Genomic DNA, 12,867 nt, shown 5'->3' on the forward strand with positions numbered 1-12,867 from the left:
TATGTGTACTGGATTCGTTGACTAGCCACTTGGAAAAAAATGAGGTCTAATTCAACCTCACTCCGAACACAAAAATAATTTCTAGGTGGATTAAAGATCTAAACATAAAAATACAAGGATAACAGAACTGGAAGAGAATATTGGAGAGTATTTTCATAATCTGGGCTTCTCTTCATTGCCAAAACCAAAGAATGTGTGTGTGTGTGTGTGTGTGTGTGTGTGTATGTACGTATGTATATGTATATATATGTATTTATGGTCTCCACCATTAACGTTAAAAGAAGTGAAGTACAATAGGAAGCTTCCCTAGTGGTGCAGTGGTTAAGAATCTGCCTGCCAATGCAGGGGACACAGGTTCGAGCCCTAGTCTGGTAAGATCCCACATGCCACGGAGCAACTAAACCCGTGCGCCACAACTACTGAGCCTGTGCTCTAGAGCCCGCGAGCCACAATTACTGAGCCCACATGCCACGACTACTGAAGCCCTTGCAACTAGAGCCTGTGCTCCACAACAAGAGAAACCACCGCAACGAGAAGTCTGCACACCGGAACAAAGAGTTGCCCCCACTCGCCGCAACTAGAGATAGCCTGTGTGCAGCAATGAAGACCCAATGCAGGCAAAAATTAATTAAAAAAAATTTTTTTTAATATGAAATGAGTAGAGAATAAAGCAGGACATTCACAGAAGAGACCCACAAACCTGAAAAGATGTTTAACTTCAAGAATAACACAAAATGAATAGTGAGAGAGTATACAGCTAACTCTTTTTCCTCAAATGATTGATAAAAATGAAGTGGGTACTGTCCACCCCGCTGATGGGAGGTGGCCGGCAGAGGCCAGCTGGCAGGGTACGGCCAGGCTGGACCTGGAGGGAGCGGGACCACCTCTCCTCAGATAGGGCCAAGGCACCCACAGGAGCCCGTGCGCGAGTCCTGGTGCCCACACACAACCGTGCAGGCCCGAAATACCTGTCAAAGGAGCCGATGCCCTAGGAAACGATGGGACGTCTCCATATGGAAATACATCGAAGCTTTCAAGGTGATCGTGGATCCTTCATGTGGAAGGGGTCCTGGGATACCGTGTGAGGTGCAACGGAGGAAGTTGTGCAAGAGGATGGAGAGTGGTGGTCATGATTTTGTTTTTTAGAAACTGATGTCTGCCTAGAAAGATGTCTGAGAAGGAGAATATCAAGCGTGAACAGCAGCTGCCTGGGAAGTAGAGATGAGAGGGGACACATCCACTTCTGAACCGCCTATCAAAATGATAAATCCACTTTATCATTTGAATTCCTTCCACAGATTCTGTAGTTTGTCATTTAAGTCAGGCGACTTTTTATACCAATTCTGCATGAAATGAACCAAATAGAACAGCATCATTTCCTCAAGTCTTCAGCTGGGTGGCAGAGAGCAGTTTGGCACAAGCGTCCCCCCCCCACCCCTCACATCCTGACTCAGTGATTCCCTCCCTGCACAGTAGGGCCCTTGTCTTCTGGTTGCCCTTGACCTAAGCTCTTGCCCTTCCCCTAAGACCTGGGCTGGCCAGGGCCCCACCCCCACCCCCCACCGAGGCCAGGTCCTTGTCCGTGGCTCACTCACTCTGGGGGCGCCTGTGAGGCTGGATGCCCAGCACCCACCACACCACACCCACACACACGTTAGCTTTACAGGGGTCTGGCCCTCCTGATGGTGGTGGGAGTACAGGGGCAAGCAGGCTTTAGATCTGCACGCCTGCCCCAGGGCCCCCAGGACTGAGGAGCGTGATGTTCTGACCTCCCCTTTCCTTCAGGGTTCTTGCCTTGGATGCATTTGGCACCCACAGGCCTGGGGTCGTCTGCTCGTATGCTTTTGGGCCCTTCAACGTGGAAATGGCTGATCATCGTCGCTTTTTCTTTAATAAGCGTTTCTTTATTTTGTTGGTTTCAGTCACCAATTAACCTTTGTCACTTCCTTCCCCGTCTCTCTGTGCTTCGCTGGACACGGCCCCAGGGGAGTTCTCAGGTGTGTATCTCTGTCTGTTTGCGGACCCTCTTCCCCATGGTGGTGTCCAGGTGGAGGGGGTGGCACCCTGGGACACCCCACTGCTGCTGCCCAGTCACTGCCAGCTGTGCAGCCTGTCCCCTCCCAATCCTGGTCCAGGCCACTAAGGCACACGTGCTTTTGCTCACCAGCCTACTGCTGCTCGGAAGCTTTTGGTTTGCTCCACCAGCCCACTGACAGTGACCTTGACAATTGAGGGAGAGCTGCTGTGCCCTTGACCCCTGTCTCTCTCTGTAGGCCATTTCTTAAGGTCCTACAGAGCCGATAGAGGTGGAGGCTAGTTAACTGGACACAGAGTACAGACTCAGTGCTGTGGCATCTCCCCTCTGTTGGGTACACCCTCGAAGTCAGGGGTCCTCTCCCCACGGGGCACATGGACCAAGCTCCTGCTTTTCTGCTTTCAGCAGAGGCTCTGAGGTCCTGCCCATCCCCGTGCTACTTCCCCACTATGTTCAAGGGCATCCGGGGCCTGGTCACAGCTCTCCCTCATTTGCAGAGACCTCTGTCCTTAGCCCCCACCCCCCACCCCACCACCCCACCAACCCAGGATTTTAGTGTAAGATGTCAGTTGTGTTGCCCTGATCCTCCACCTCACCACCCAAGGTAAACTTTCTGGAAGGAGTAGCTGGCCCCATCCCGTCTCCCGCCCCTCCTGTCCCACTCCTGTGTCCACCCCTAACCCAGCGAGAATTAGCCCTGAAGTCCCCCCGCCTGCTTATCACACGGGCTTAACGCGCTTCTTTTCTCTCCCCTCCTCTCTCCCTCTCCTTCCTCCCGCCCTGGTCGCCCATCTCCCTGGGACTGGGACGGCGCCCATAGTGCGCGATGATTTTTTTGGTAAGGCCAAGGCCCTGTTTCAGTATGTGTTTCCCTGCTTCTGGCTTCCTCTGCCTCCCTGACACCTTCTCATGCTTCATGAGCCATTTGCTTTGTTGAGCCCGGTGGGGCAGCCGTGGGGGCAGTGGTATCTGTGGCTTCAGGGGTGGGGGTGGAGCCTCCAGCAGGCATGGTGAGCAGGCACCTGACTCCCTCAGAGCAGACCCTTGACGGGCTGAGGAGGGGACCCCAGCCTCTCTCAGCACCCCCCATTAGTTCAGGAAGGCCTGAGCCCAGTGCCTGCTGCATCCCATCTGAAGGGCAGGCAGGCCACGTTTGAGGCGAGGAGGTGAGAATAGAAACAGCCAGCAGAACCCTAAGCTCGCCACACCGTGTGTGGGGGTCATCTCATCTCATAGTTGTGTTAAGGCCGTGGAGGAGGGAAGTGAACGAGAGGAACAGACCTTGGGCTTCGAGGCAGTCCTGAAGGATTAGATATGGTGCTTTGGGGGTTTTGTGACACGCCTGCAGAGACCTCAGTCTGCGGGGCCCACTTTGGGGTCTGGCCATCCCCTCTGGGCACCAGCCCCCGGAGTGCTGTCCTCACCTCCACTCCCACCTTCTGGCTCCTGAAGGCCTGCTCCCAGCCTGGTGGAGGGCTGCACCTGCCATGGACCATCCCATCTCCTTGGCCAGGGCTCTCTGTCCCCATCACCACAGCTCCAACCTCCATTCTCCGAGGGGGCAGCTCTGAAAAGGGTCTGCTTCATGATGGCCTGGACGTCACAGGGCTGGGGGAAGGCAGTGATACTGGGCCAGGGGTGGGCATTGATTGAGGAGGTTGCACAGAGGCCATAAGGGTACTGTCCAGGCCCTGCTGGTACCCAGACTTCATGTTGGTAGAGAGCTGTGAGAGCCCATCACTGAGTTCCAGAATGTAAGCCCAGGGCTGCTGCATCCATCGGGGCAGAGGAGACCTGCTCATTGCCCTCCAGAGGGCAGTCTGAGACCCCCACGGGGCTCGCACGCAGCAGGTCCTTTCCTGACTGCGTTGCTTGGTGGAGAGCCTGCCTCAAGACCGGCAGAGGCCTCTCTTAAGGTCGCCCGGCCTCCCCGGGCAGGCATCTTCCTGCAGATCGGGCCTCTGTTCCTTATCCCTTCACATCAGCCCTCCCGGGGGGGGGCCATCCTTCCAGGGGTGGGCCGTCCCCCGGCAGGACGTCTGTTATTCTGAGGCAGGTGTGAGCATCAGGGTCTGGCTTCACCAGGCACACGTAATAACTCCATACCTTTTGTTTCAGGAATGGGCAAGGAAGTGGGGAATCTGCTGCTGGAGAACTCACAGCTTCTAGAAACCAAGTAAGGATGTTCTTCCTCAGCACCACAGTTGCTGAGACAGCCCCCAACCAGGACCAGGGGCTCCTGTAACAACTGCGTTGGCCCAGCCTCAGGGCAGTCCCCAGGGAGGACCTGGACCCACTGGACTGAGCTCACCCCTCCTGGGGAGAGGATGGGGTGGTCACCTCCTCTCACCACTTTCAAGGCCAGGATGTGTCTGCTCAGATACACCAGGGTGGGCAGACTCCTTTGAAACCCCATCACTTAATGTACACACTGGCTCACAAGGAGCTCCCCTCTTTCTGCCTTTTCAAAGAAACGCTCTGAACGTGGTGAAGAACGACCTCATCGCCAAGGTGGACCAGCTCTCGGGGGAGCAGGAGGTGCTGAAGGGGGACTTGGAAGCCGCCAGGCAGGCCAAACTCAGACTGGAGAACCGCATCAAGGACCTGGAGGAGGAGCTGAGGAGGTGAGCGGGGCTCCTTGAGGGGCGGGGCTCCCACGGAGGCTGGGCCACCAGGCGTGGAGAGCGGGGTCAGGCCCTGCCCAGGCCCCTCCGGTCCTCTCCGCACCTCTCCGCAATTCCCTGGCATCTGCTCTCTAGCTAAGCACACCCCCTGAGGTCATTCCTTCCCAAAGTGGCTCACTTTGCGTGCTCACTGCTCAGCCTCCCGCTCATCCCTGAGCTACATCTCATATTCAACCCATCCAGACCCAACTACTGTGTTGGCAACCCACCCCTCCCCTCTGGTCTCCACCATCCTCGGGGGAATAATCCCACACGAGGGACAGTGTCCTGTCTTGGGTGTCCTTTTTCTGGCGGCTGAGCGGGGCCTTCCCACTCCTCTCACACTATTACATTCGTTCAGGAGGAGGGAAGGGAGGATAATGGCCTCTGGCCACCGAAGGTCCCCCGCACTCCCCTCTGCTCCCCAGCCCTCAATCAGCTGAGGTTGGGTCACAGAGCCTTGCTGGGAAGCTCTGGGGTGTCCTCCCCAGCACTCTGCACGTCCCTGTGGCCTTTCTCTTCCAGCCTGATCCTCACCCCATTCTCCCAAAGTGGTGCCTTTGGCTCCAGACAGGAAAGGGGAGGTGTTAGGGGCGGGCCCTAGGCAGGTGGCACCTGTGCCAGGTTTGTGGGACTGGGAGCCAGGTCTCCTCTGGCCCTGCCTGAAGCCAGCACTGCCCTTACATTCCCATTAGCAATTGACCACCTGAATTGGAGGTCCTGTTCCTTGGCTGGGCTTCAGGGCACATGTGGGCAGGGGTGTGGAGCCACCCGTCCCCAAGGCACTGGCAGGAATGCTCAGGGCCTAGAACCTGAGGGGAGAGCCCTGAGTGCAGCTGAGAGGTGGGACACATCCTCTGGGCCAGTGCCCAGTGGGGCCCTCACCCTGCCCCGCTTCCTTCCTCATCCTGTAGAGTGAAGTCAGAGGCCATCATTGCCCACCGTGAACCCAAAGAAGAGGTGGAGGATGTAAGCAGCTATCTCTGTACAGAATTGGTATATTCCACTATTAACATGTGGGCATGGGGGGTGGGCAGTGTGGGCGGGCTTCCCGGGGATGTGCTAGTTCTTCTGGGTCTCTGTCTCCTCCTCACCCTTCCTGTGTGATGACTGCACCCAGCAGCAGCCCCACCACCCCACTGCCCTGGTGACTTCGTACGGTCAGAACCAGCCCCCTCTCTGCGGGATGCCCCCTTACCTAGGTCCTAGCAGATGTGGATTGCACTGTCACAAGTGGGGTCTCCCTGCTTACCGGCCCAACTGCTGCCCCCCAGACAGAACAGTTTGAGTACCTGAGGCCCTCAGATGCCTCATCTGTCCTCACAAACCCCCGGAGATGCATGGAATGTTCTGAGAAAAGCCCTAGGAGTGGCTGTAGGGAAGGGTTTGTAGGGGTCTTTGCCCTTCCCAGATCCTCTCCAGAATAGGGGCCCCAGCCCAGCGACCTGGCCGCCTTCCTTACAGAGAGAGCAGGCATGGGTCTTTTAAGCCAAGGTGAAGTTTGGACGCCGACCTCACCACTCATCCACTGTTATTTTGGGGGTTGTGGGATGCACGTAACAGGATGCCGATCCCATAGCAGTCACTTGGGAAACTGTAGCTGTTCACCTTGCTCATCCTGCGCAGCCCCTCACCTCCAAATACTATAGGAAAGAAACAAAGCCGCAGGTGTATTAGGCAGCTGCGGCTCCTCAAGGCCCTCCCACTCGGGCATGGAGGGCACCCAATTGGTGCCTTGACCTCCTGGTGGGGGGCCTGGGGCTGCCGATGCTCCTGTGAACTCCGAGTGCCGGTGGTGGGGGCACGAGGGGAGGGCAGCCCAGGGCAGGGCTGCGTAAGGAGACAGTCCTGCCAGGGACAGCAGATCCCATGCAGATCCGCTGGTACAAGTGTCCAGCTCCGAGGCAGTGACCAGGGTCCTGCTCGCCAGACCTTCCCCAGAACCTTTCTTCCTGCTATGCCACCGTGGGCCAGTCCCACCTGTTAGCATTGACCGGTGGCATTTGGGATTGCCAGGGTGTCTGGGAGCTTGTAGGAAAACACACTGTGGGTGTTGTACCCCTCGAGTGTGTCATGTGACCTTCTGGAAAGAAGGGGGGCCCTTTCGGGGTGGTGGCTCCTGTTCCTGTGCCCACCCCTCCCCACCGCGTTTACCTGAAGCTCTGTGGGAAAGCGCCCTTGGGTGCGCCCACTCCCGGAGGCGGCCCCTTGCTGGCTGAGCAGCGGCACTCTCCCTGCAGGACAAAATCCCCATGGCGCAGCGCCGCCGCTTCACGCGTGTGGAGATGGCCCGCGTGCTCATGGAGCGCAACCAGTACAAGGAGCGGCTGATGGAGCTGCAGGAGGCCGTGCGGTGGACCGAGATGATCAGGTGGGCCTCCCGGCTCCTGTGGGCTCCAGAAGACACGCTCCCATCTCCATCTGTGAGCTGTGGTCGCTCTAGGAGGTCCTGGGGATGGGATTGAGGCTGACCACCCCTACACCTCCCTCTCTTCCGAGAGAATTAAGGGTGTCGGGTCATCCCTGGTGGAAGCCTGCAGGGGGCCAGCAGAACTGGGCCTCTGGTGCAGCCCTGGCCAGTGGATGTACCTGGTTTGTTGGGGCCAGTGCACCAGGGTCTCTCTAGGAAGTTACGGGTGACTCACCTGGGACCCCCTCTTGTCTGATGCTCCAGTCCGTGTGTCTATGGGGAGGGTCCCAAGCAAGGGAGGCAAGAGGGGCCCAGTGAGAGGGGGGCTTGGTTGGACTGGGTGGGCATGGCTGAGTGGGGCCTCTCCCCCTGCCGTCCCCTGTAGAGCATCCCGAGAGCATCCATCTGTCCAGGAGAAGAAGAAGTCCACCATCTGGCAATTGTGAGTTGGGGGCACTGGGAGGGCACTGGCAGTGGCTGCTGGGGAGGTCTCCCCTCAGGCCACCCCTCACCCCCTATGCTTCGGCTGGCAGCTTCAGCCGCCTCTTCAGCTCCTCCTCAAGCCCCCCTCCGGCCAAGCGGTCCTACCCCTCAGTGAACATCCATTACAAGTCACCCACCACGGCCGGCTTCAGTCAGCGCCGCAGCCACGCCATGTGCCAGATCTCCGCCGGCAGCCGGCCCCTGGAGTTCTTCCCAGATGAGTGAGTTTCCCAGGCCTGCCCTGCCCTTCCCCGCTGGCCTGCACAGGGGGAGTCCCTGTGTCCCAGGGCCCCTCCCCTCCAGGCTCTGAAGCAGGACCGGTTTCCACCTTGCTGCTTTGGTGGCTGTGCTCAGGGGATGGGGTCCATCGTGGGAAGGACACTGACCAGGCATCAGGGGTCACGACCTCTCCGTGCACACCATGTTTACCCTTCCACCCCCAGTGGGAGCATTGGATGTCCCTCAGCAGAGGCTGTGCTCCCCCACAGTCCCTCCGCTTAGTCCCAGAGGCCTGCGCCTTGCTCCTCGGGTGACCCCTAGCAGGCAGCCCGCAGCCATTTCAGGTGCCACCAGGGCTGTGGGTCCCTGCCAGCTGGCCCAGGGCAACGGCTGGATGTGGCCTCCAAGCCTAGAGCTGGGGAGAGCCCCCTGCCGTCAGATGGGCCCCCGGCAAGGACGGTCCAGGTCCAGCAGGGAGAGCTCCGGGGCGGCAGGCGTGCTCCCTGCAGACGCAGTAACCTGCCCTTCCTCCGCCAGCGACTGCACATCCTCTGCAAGGCGGGAGCAGAAGCGTGAGCAGTACCGCCAGGTGCGCGAGCACGTGCGCAATGACGACGGGCGGCTGCAGGCCTGTGGCTGGAGCCTACCAGCCAAGTACAAGCAGGTGCTGGGCGCAGGGCAGCATGGGGGGCGCCGCAGGCAGGGAGCCCCTGGGGAGCCCCGTAGGCGCCCAGGGCCCCAAGTCCAAAACCTGGAGGACCGGGGGTAGTGGACTGCAGCCCCACACATGTAAGCCAGCCAGGCCTGGCGCCCACAGCGCCCCTCTGCCTTGTTCCTGCAGCTGAGTCCCAACGGAGGCCAGGAGGACACCCGCATGAAGAACGTGCCTGTCCCTGTGTACTGCCGCCCTCTGGTGGAGAAGGACCCGACCATGAAGGTGAGCCCCACGGAAGGCGCGAGGCTGGGAGAGGTCCCCCTGCCCCAGAAGCCCATGAGGCCGGACCTCATGGCCCTGTCCTCCCAGCTGTGGTGTGCCGCGGGCGTCAACCTGAGCGGCTGGAAACTGAGTGAGGATGACCCCGGGAATGGAGTCAAGCCTGTGCCAGGCCGCGACCCTCTGACCTGCGACCGGGAAGTAGAAGGAGAGACCAAAAGCAACCACGCGTCCCCCGAGAAGAAGAAGGTCAGAGTGGCAGGCAAGGCCAGGGCCATCTTCTGCTTCTGCCATCCCAATGGCTCTGCTATGACTAGTCTGGGTGGGAGTGACAGAAACGGAGGACAGCTGGGGACAGTGGCGGGAGACTGGGGTGGCCCGGTCCCCTGCCGGTGGGTGGGGCAGCAAGGAGGAGCGGAGGCTCAGGGCAGCCAGGCTGGAGCAGGTCTGTGCCTGCCCAGGAGCCGTGTGAGGGGCTTAGTGCCTGGAGGCTTCACTTTCTGTCCCGGCTCGATGTGGGGGCCAGTGACTTAATCACCGGGAGCTCAGCCTTCCTCTGAGGAAGGGAGGCCGTGAGTGCCACGACCTAGGCACAATGTGCAGTTCAGAGTTCTCACCGTCCTGGTGACAAGGGAGGACATTCAGGTCCCCTAAGGCCACGGGTAAGGCTAGATCCTGAGATTCCAAGATCCCCCCCACTCGCCCCCCATTGCTGCTACAATAGTGAGTGCTCAGGCACCAGCCTGTCCCTGTGCTCGGAAACAGGCAAAGGAGCTCCCTGAGGCGGACGCCACCTCCAGCCGCGTGTGGATCCTCACCAGCACCCTGACCACCAGCAAAGTGGTGATCATCGATGCCAACCAGCCGGGCACCGTCGTGGACCAGTTCACCGTGTGCAATGCCCACGTCCTGTGCATCTCCAGCATCCCTGGTGAGTGCTGGGCCCCTGCTGCTGGCCGGGAGTCAATGCGGAGCATCCAGGGAGGAGCTGTCTGAGCTCTCTGCTCAGTCCTGTTAATGATGCAGGAGGAGACCCCTGTATGACGCTCACCCGGTGACAAGGAGATGGGGTGGCATCACAAACAGCCCCTCCCTTCCCCCTGCACCCTCACCGGGACTGGAGCTCTGGGTAGGGTCCTGTCATGGGGGCTTCTCAGCGCGGGGTGACGGGGCTGTGACTCTCCCTCCAGCGGCCAGCGATGGTGACTACCCTCCGGGGGAGATCTTCCTGGACAGCGACGTGAACCCTGAGGACTCTAGTGCAGACGGCGTGCTGGCCGGCATCACCCTGGTGGGCTGTGCCACCCGCTGCAACGTGCCGCGCAGCAACTGCTCCTCCCGTGGGGACACCCCAGTGCTGGACAAGGGCCAGGGTGAGTCCTGGGCCTGAGCCCGGGCGGCCGTCTTCTCTCACCCAGCCAAGCTCACCCCTCCCTTCCACAGGGGAGGTGGCTGCTGTCGCCAATGGGAAGGTCAACCCATCTCAGTCCACGGAGGAGGCCACGGAGGCCATGGAGGTGCCAGACTCTGGGCCCAGTGAGGCAGAGGCAGCTGCGGTGCGGCCTGGGCCCCTCACAGAGCACGTCTTCACCGACCCGGCCCCTGCCCCACCCACCAGCACCCAGCCTGACAGGTGGGCTCTCTCAGGATGGGGCAGCAGAGGAGGAGGGGGGCGGGGACTGGCAGAGGTGGGCAGGGACGGGCTTCCATGGGCTGCCCTGGAGCTGCCATCCTCCCTGCAGTGAGAACGGGCTGGAGACGGACATGAGCGGTGTGCAGCCTGAGCCGGAGCCCAGTGGGGACGCCGCGGGGGCCAGCAGCAGTGCTGCACCCACCATGTGGCTGGGAGCCCAGAACGGCTGGTAGGCTGGGTCTTGGGGGTCGGGGTGGAGAGGGTCCCCTGGGCGAGCACCCGCCCACCGTGCCTCCTCCCGCAGGCTCTACGTGCACTCGGCTGTGGCCAACTGGAAGAAGTGTCTGCACTCCATCAAGCTGAAGGACTCCGTGCTGAGCCTGGTGTGCGTAACCCCCGCCGGGGGCCAGGGTCGGGAGGGCCGAGGGCAGCCGGCCTGAGCCTGGCTCACCACCTTCCCATTGCAGGCACGTAAAAGGGCGAGTGCTGGTGGCTCTGGCCGATGGGACCCTGGCCATCTTCCACCGAGGTGAAGGTGAGGCCTGGTACGGTGGGTGGGGGAGCAGCATCTGACGTCCAGGCAGGGCGTGAACCACCCACACCGTGAGCAGAGGTGGCCTGGCCAGGCCTGAGCAGGGGTCGCGGGCTCTCTACAGACAGCCAGTGGGACCTGAGCAACTATCACCTGATGGACCTGGGCCACCCACACCACTCCATCCGCTGCATGGCCGTCGTGTATGACCGCGTCTGGTGCGGCTACAAGAACAAGGTGCATGTCATCCAGCCCAAGACGATGCAGATTGAGGCAAGTGCAGGCTGGGGCTTCCACACACCTTCTAATGGATTCTGGTGGGGGCTTCGTGGGGTCAAACAAAATGCACTTAGGGAAGTGACTGGTTCATCCAAGGTCATGGGCCAACAAAGGGCAGCTGGGCTGTGAATGCCTGTCTTTCTGGAGCCCACCTGCTGCTTCTCTCTGAAACAAGCAGATCGGTGTCTGAATGGGCTCCCCCGCACCTCCCTCAGGCACTGCTGTGGGGTGGGGCTGGGGTGCTGGGGCTTCTCCTAGGAGCCAGGACCCAAGGGAGCAAAGAGGCCCTAGAAAGGTGCCCATGAGCTGCTTCAGGGACTCTTGGCCATGGCAGCTTCAGGGCCCCCCACCCCATTGACGGGCTGCCCTGACCCCACAGAAGTCGTTCGACGCCCACCCACGGCGGGAGAGCCAGGTACGGCAACTGGCGTGGATTGGTGATGGGGTGTGGGTGTCCATCCGCCTGGACTCCACGCTGCGGCTCTACCACGCCCACACCCACCAGCACCTGCAGGACGTGGATATTGAGCCCTACGTCAGCAAGATGCTGGGTGAGGGGCCACCCCAGCCGGGCATGTGGGGGCAGGAGGGTCCCCTGAGCCCTCCCCGCTGACCCGCCTCCCCCCACCCCCAGGGACAGGCAAGCTGGGCTTCTCCTTCGTGCGCATCACAGCCCTGCTCATCGCAGGCAACCGCCTCTGGGTGGGCACCGGCAACGGAGTTGTCATCTCCATCCCGCTGACTGAGAGTGAGTGACCCACAGACATCTGTAGAGATGGCCTGGCTGCCACTCACAGGCGCATGTCAGGGTCCCAGGGGCAGGTGCGCTCTGCCAGGACAGAGGAGGACGTGGGCTGCCCTAGCCGCAGCCATCCTCAGCCAGTCCCTCCTGTGACTTCTCTCCTCTCTCTTCCATGCTCCGCCCCTCACCTCCCCCAGCTGTGGTCCTGCACCGAGGCCAGCTCCTGGGGCTCCGAGGTAAGTCCAGAGCGCCTGCCTCCTGCTCTCAGAAGGAAGCCCCCCACTGTGGACACCCTGGGGGCTGAGGCTGCCCTTGCCCCTCGGACTGGCTCTGGCCCAGGCAGGCCCCACCCTCTGCCCTCGGCTGCTGGAAAACTGGTCCTCCCAGTCAGCAGGTTCAGCCCCTCCGGGACCCTCTCTCTCCAGCCAACAAGTCGTCCCCCACATCTGGGGAGGGGGCCCGCCCAGGAGGCATCATCCACGTGTACGGAGACGACAGCAGTGACAAATCAGCCAGCAGCTTCATCCCTTACTGCTCCATGGCCCAGGCTCAGCTCTGCTTCCACGGGCACCGTGACGCTGTCAAATTCTTTGTCTCCGTGCCAGGTGAGGGGCCGGGCCCCACTCCCCGCAGGGCTGCAGCCGCGGCCTCCCTTCAGGAGCCTGTGGGGGGGGTGCTCTGGCTGCCCTGCTGAGGTCCCTGTGCCCCGATGACAGGGAACGTGTTGGCCACTCTGAACGGCAGCGTGCTCGACAGCCCCTCCGAGAGTCCCGGGCCCACTGCCCCCACCGCAGACACCGAGGCCCAGAAGCTGAAGAACGTGCTGGTGCTTAGCGGCGGGGAGGGCTACATTGACTTCCGCATCGGTAAGTGGGTGCCGCTGGGGCCCCAGGTGTCCCCGGACAGGGATGGCCCCTTCATGGCAGCTGTGCTCTCT

At 60.8% G+C, this 12,867-nt stretch overlaps 1 protein-coding gene across 7 annotated transcripts in view; it reads left to right on the top strand.

Moving 5' to 3' along the window:
* The window catches only part of MAPK8IP3 (mitogen-activated protein kinase 8 interacting protein 3), a 47,555-nt gene that overhangs the window by 33,065 nt on the left and 1,623 nt on the right, over positions 1-12,867 (top strand). For 5 of the 7 annotated variants that reach the window (XM_060123712.1, XM_060123713.1, XM_060123710.1 and 2 more), the window contains 22 exons: positions 1,986-1,997; positions 4,154-4,211; positions 4,507-4,659; positions 5,613-5,694; positions 6,939-7,069; positions 7,494-7,550; positions 7,642-7,812; positions 8,348-8,474; positions 8,652-8,747; positions 8,835-8,993; positions 9,510-9,675; positions 9,935-10,117; positions 10,188-10,377; positions 10,487-10,606; positions 10,682-10,762; positions 10,845-10,912; positions 11,034-11,182; positions 11,568-11,739; positions 11,823-11,936; positions 12,128-12,166; positions 12,356-12,535; positions 12,647-12,796. In XM_060123712.1, coding sequence (XP_059979695.1) covers positions 1,986-1,997; positions 4,154-4,211; positions 4,507-4,659; positions 5,613-5,694; positions 6,939-7,069; positions 7,494-7,550; positions 7,642-7,812; positions 8,348-8,474; positions 8,652-8,747; positions 8,835-8,993; positions 9,510-9,675; positions 9,935-10,117; positions 10,188-10,377; positions 10,487-10,606; positions 10,682-10,762; positions 10,845-10,912; positions 11,034-11,182; positions 11,568-11,739; positions 11,823-11,936; positions 12,128-12,166; positions 12,356-12,535; positions 12,647-12,796 — 2,658 coding nt within the window. The remainder of the gene's footprint in view (positions 1-1,985; positions 1,998-4,153; positions 4,212-4,506; positions 4,660-5,612; positions 5,695-6,938; positions 7,070-7,493; positions 7,551-7,641; positions 7,813-8,347; positions 8,475-8,651; positions 8,748-8,834; positions 8,994-9,509; positions 9,676-9,934; positions 10,118-10,187; positions 10,378-10,486; positions 10,607-10,681; positions 10,763-10,844; positions 10,913-11,033; positions 11,183-11,567; positions 11,740-11,822; positions 11,937-12,127; positions 12,167-12,355; positions 12,536-12,646; positions 12,797-12,867) is intronic. The other 2 variants (XM_060123711.1, XM_060123709.1) reach the window with 2 other exon arrangements.

The sequence above is a fragment of the Lagenorhynchus albirostris genome, chromosome 15, assembly GCF_949774975.1.
Source record: "Lagenorhynchus albirostris chromosome 15, mLagAlb1.1, whole genome shotgun sequence".
NCBI lineage: Eukaryota > Metazoa > Chordata > Mammalia > Artiodactyla > Delphinidae > Lagenorhynchus > Lagenorhynchus albirostris.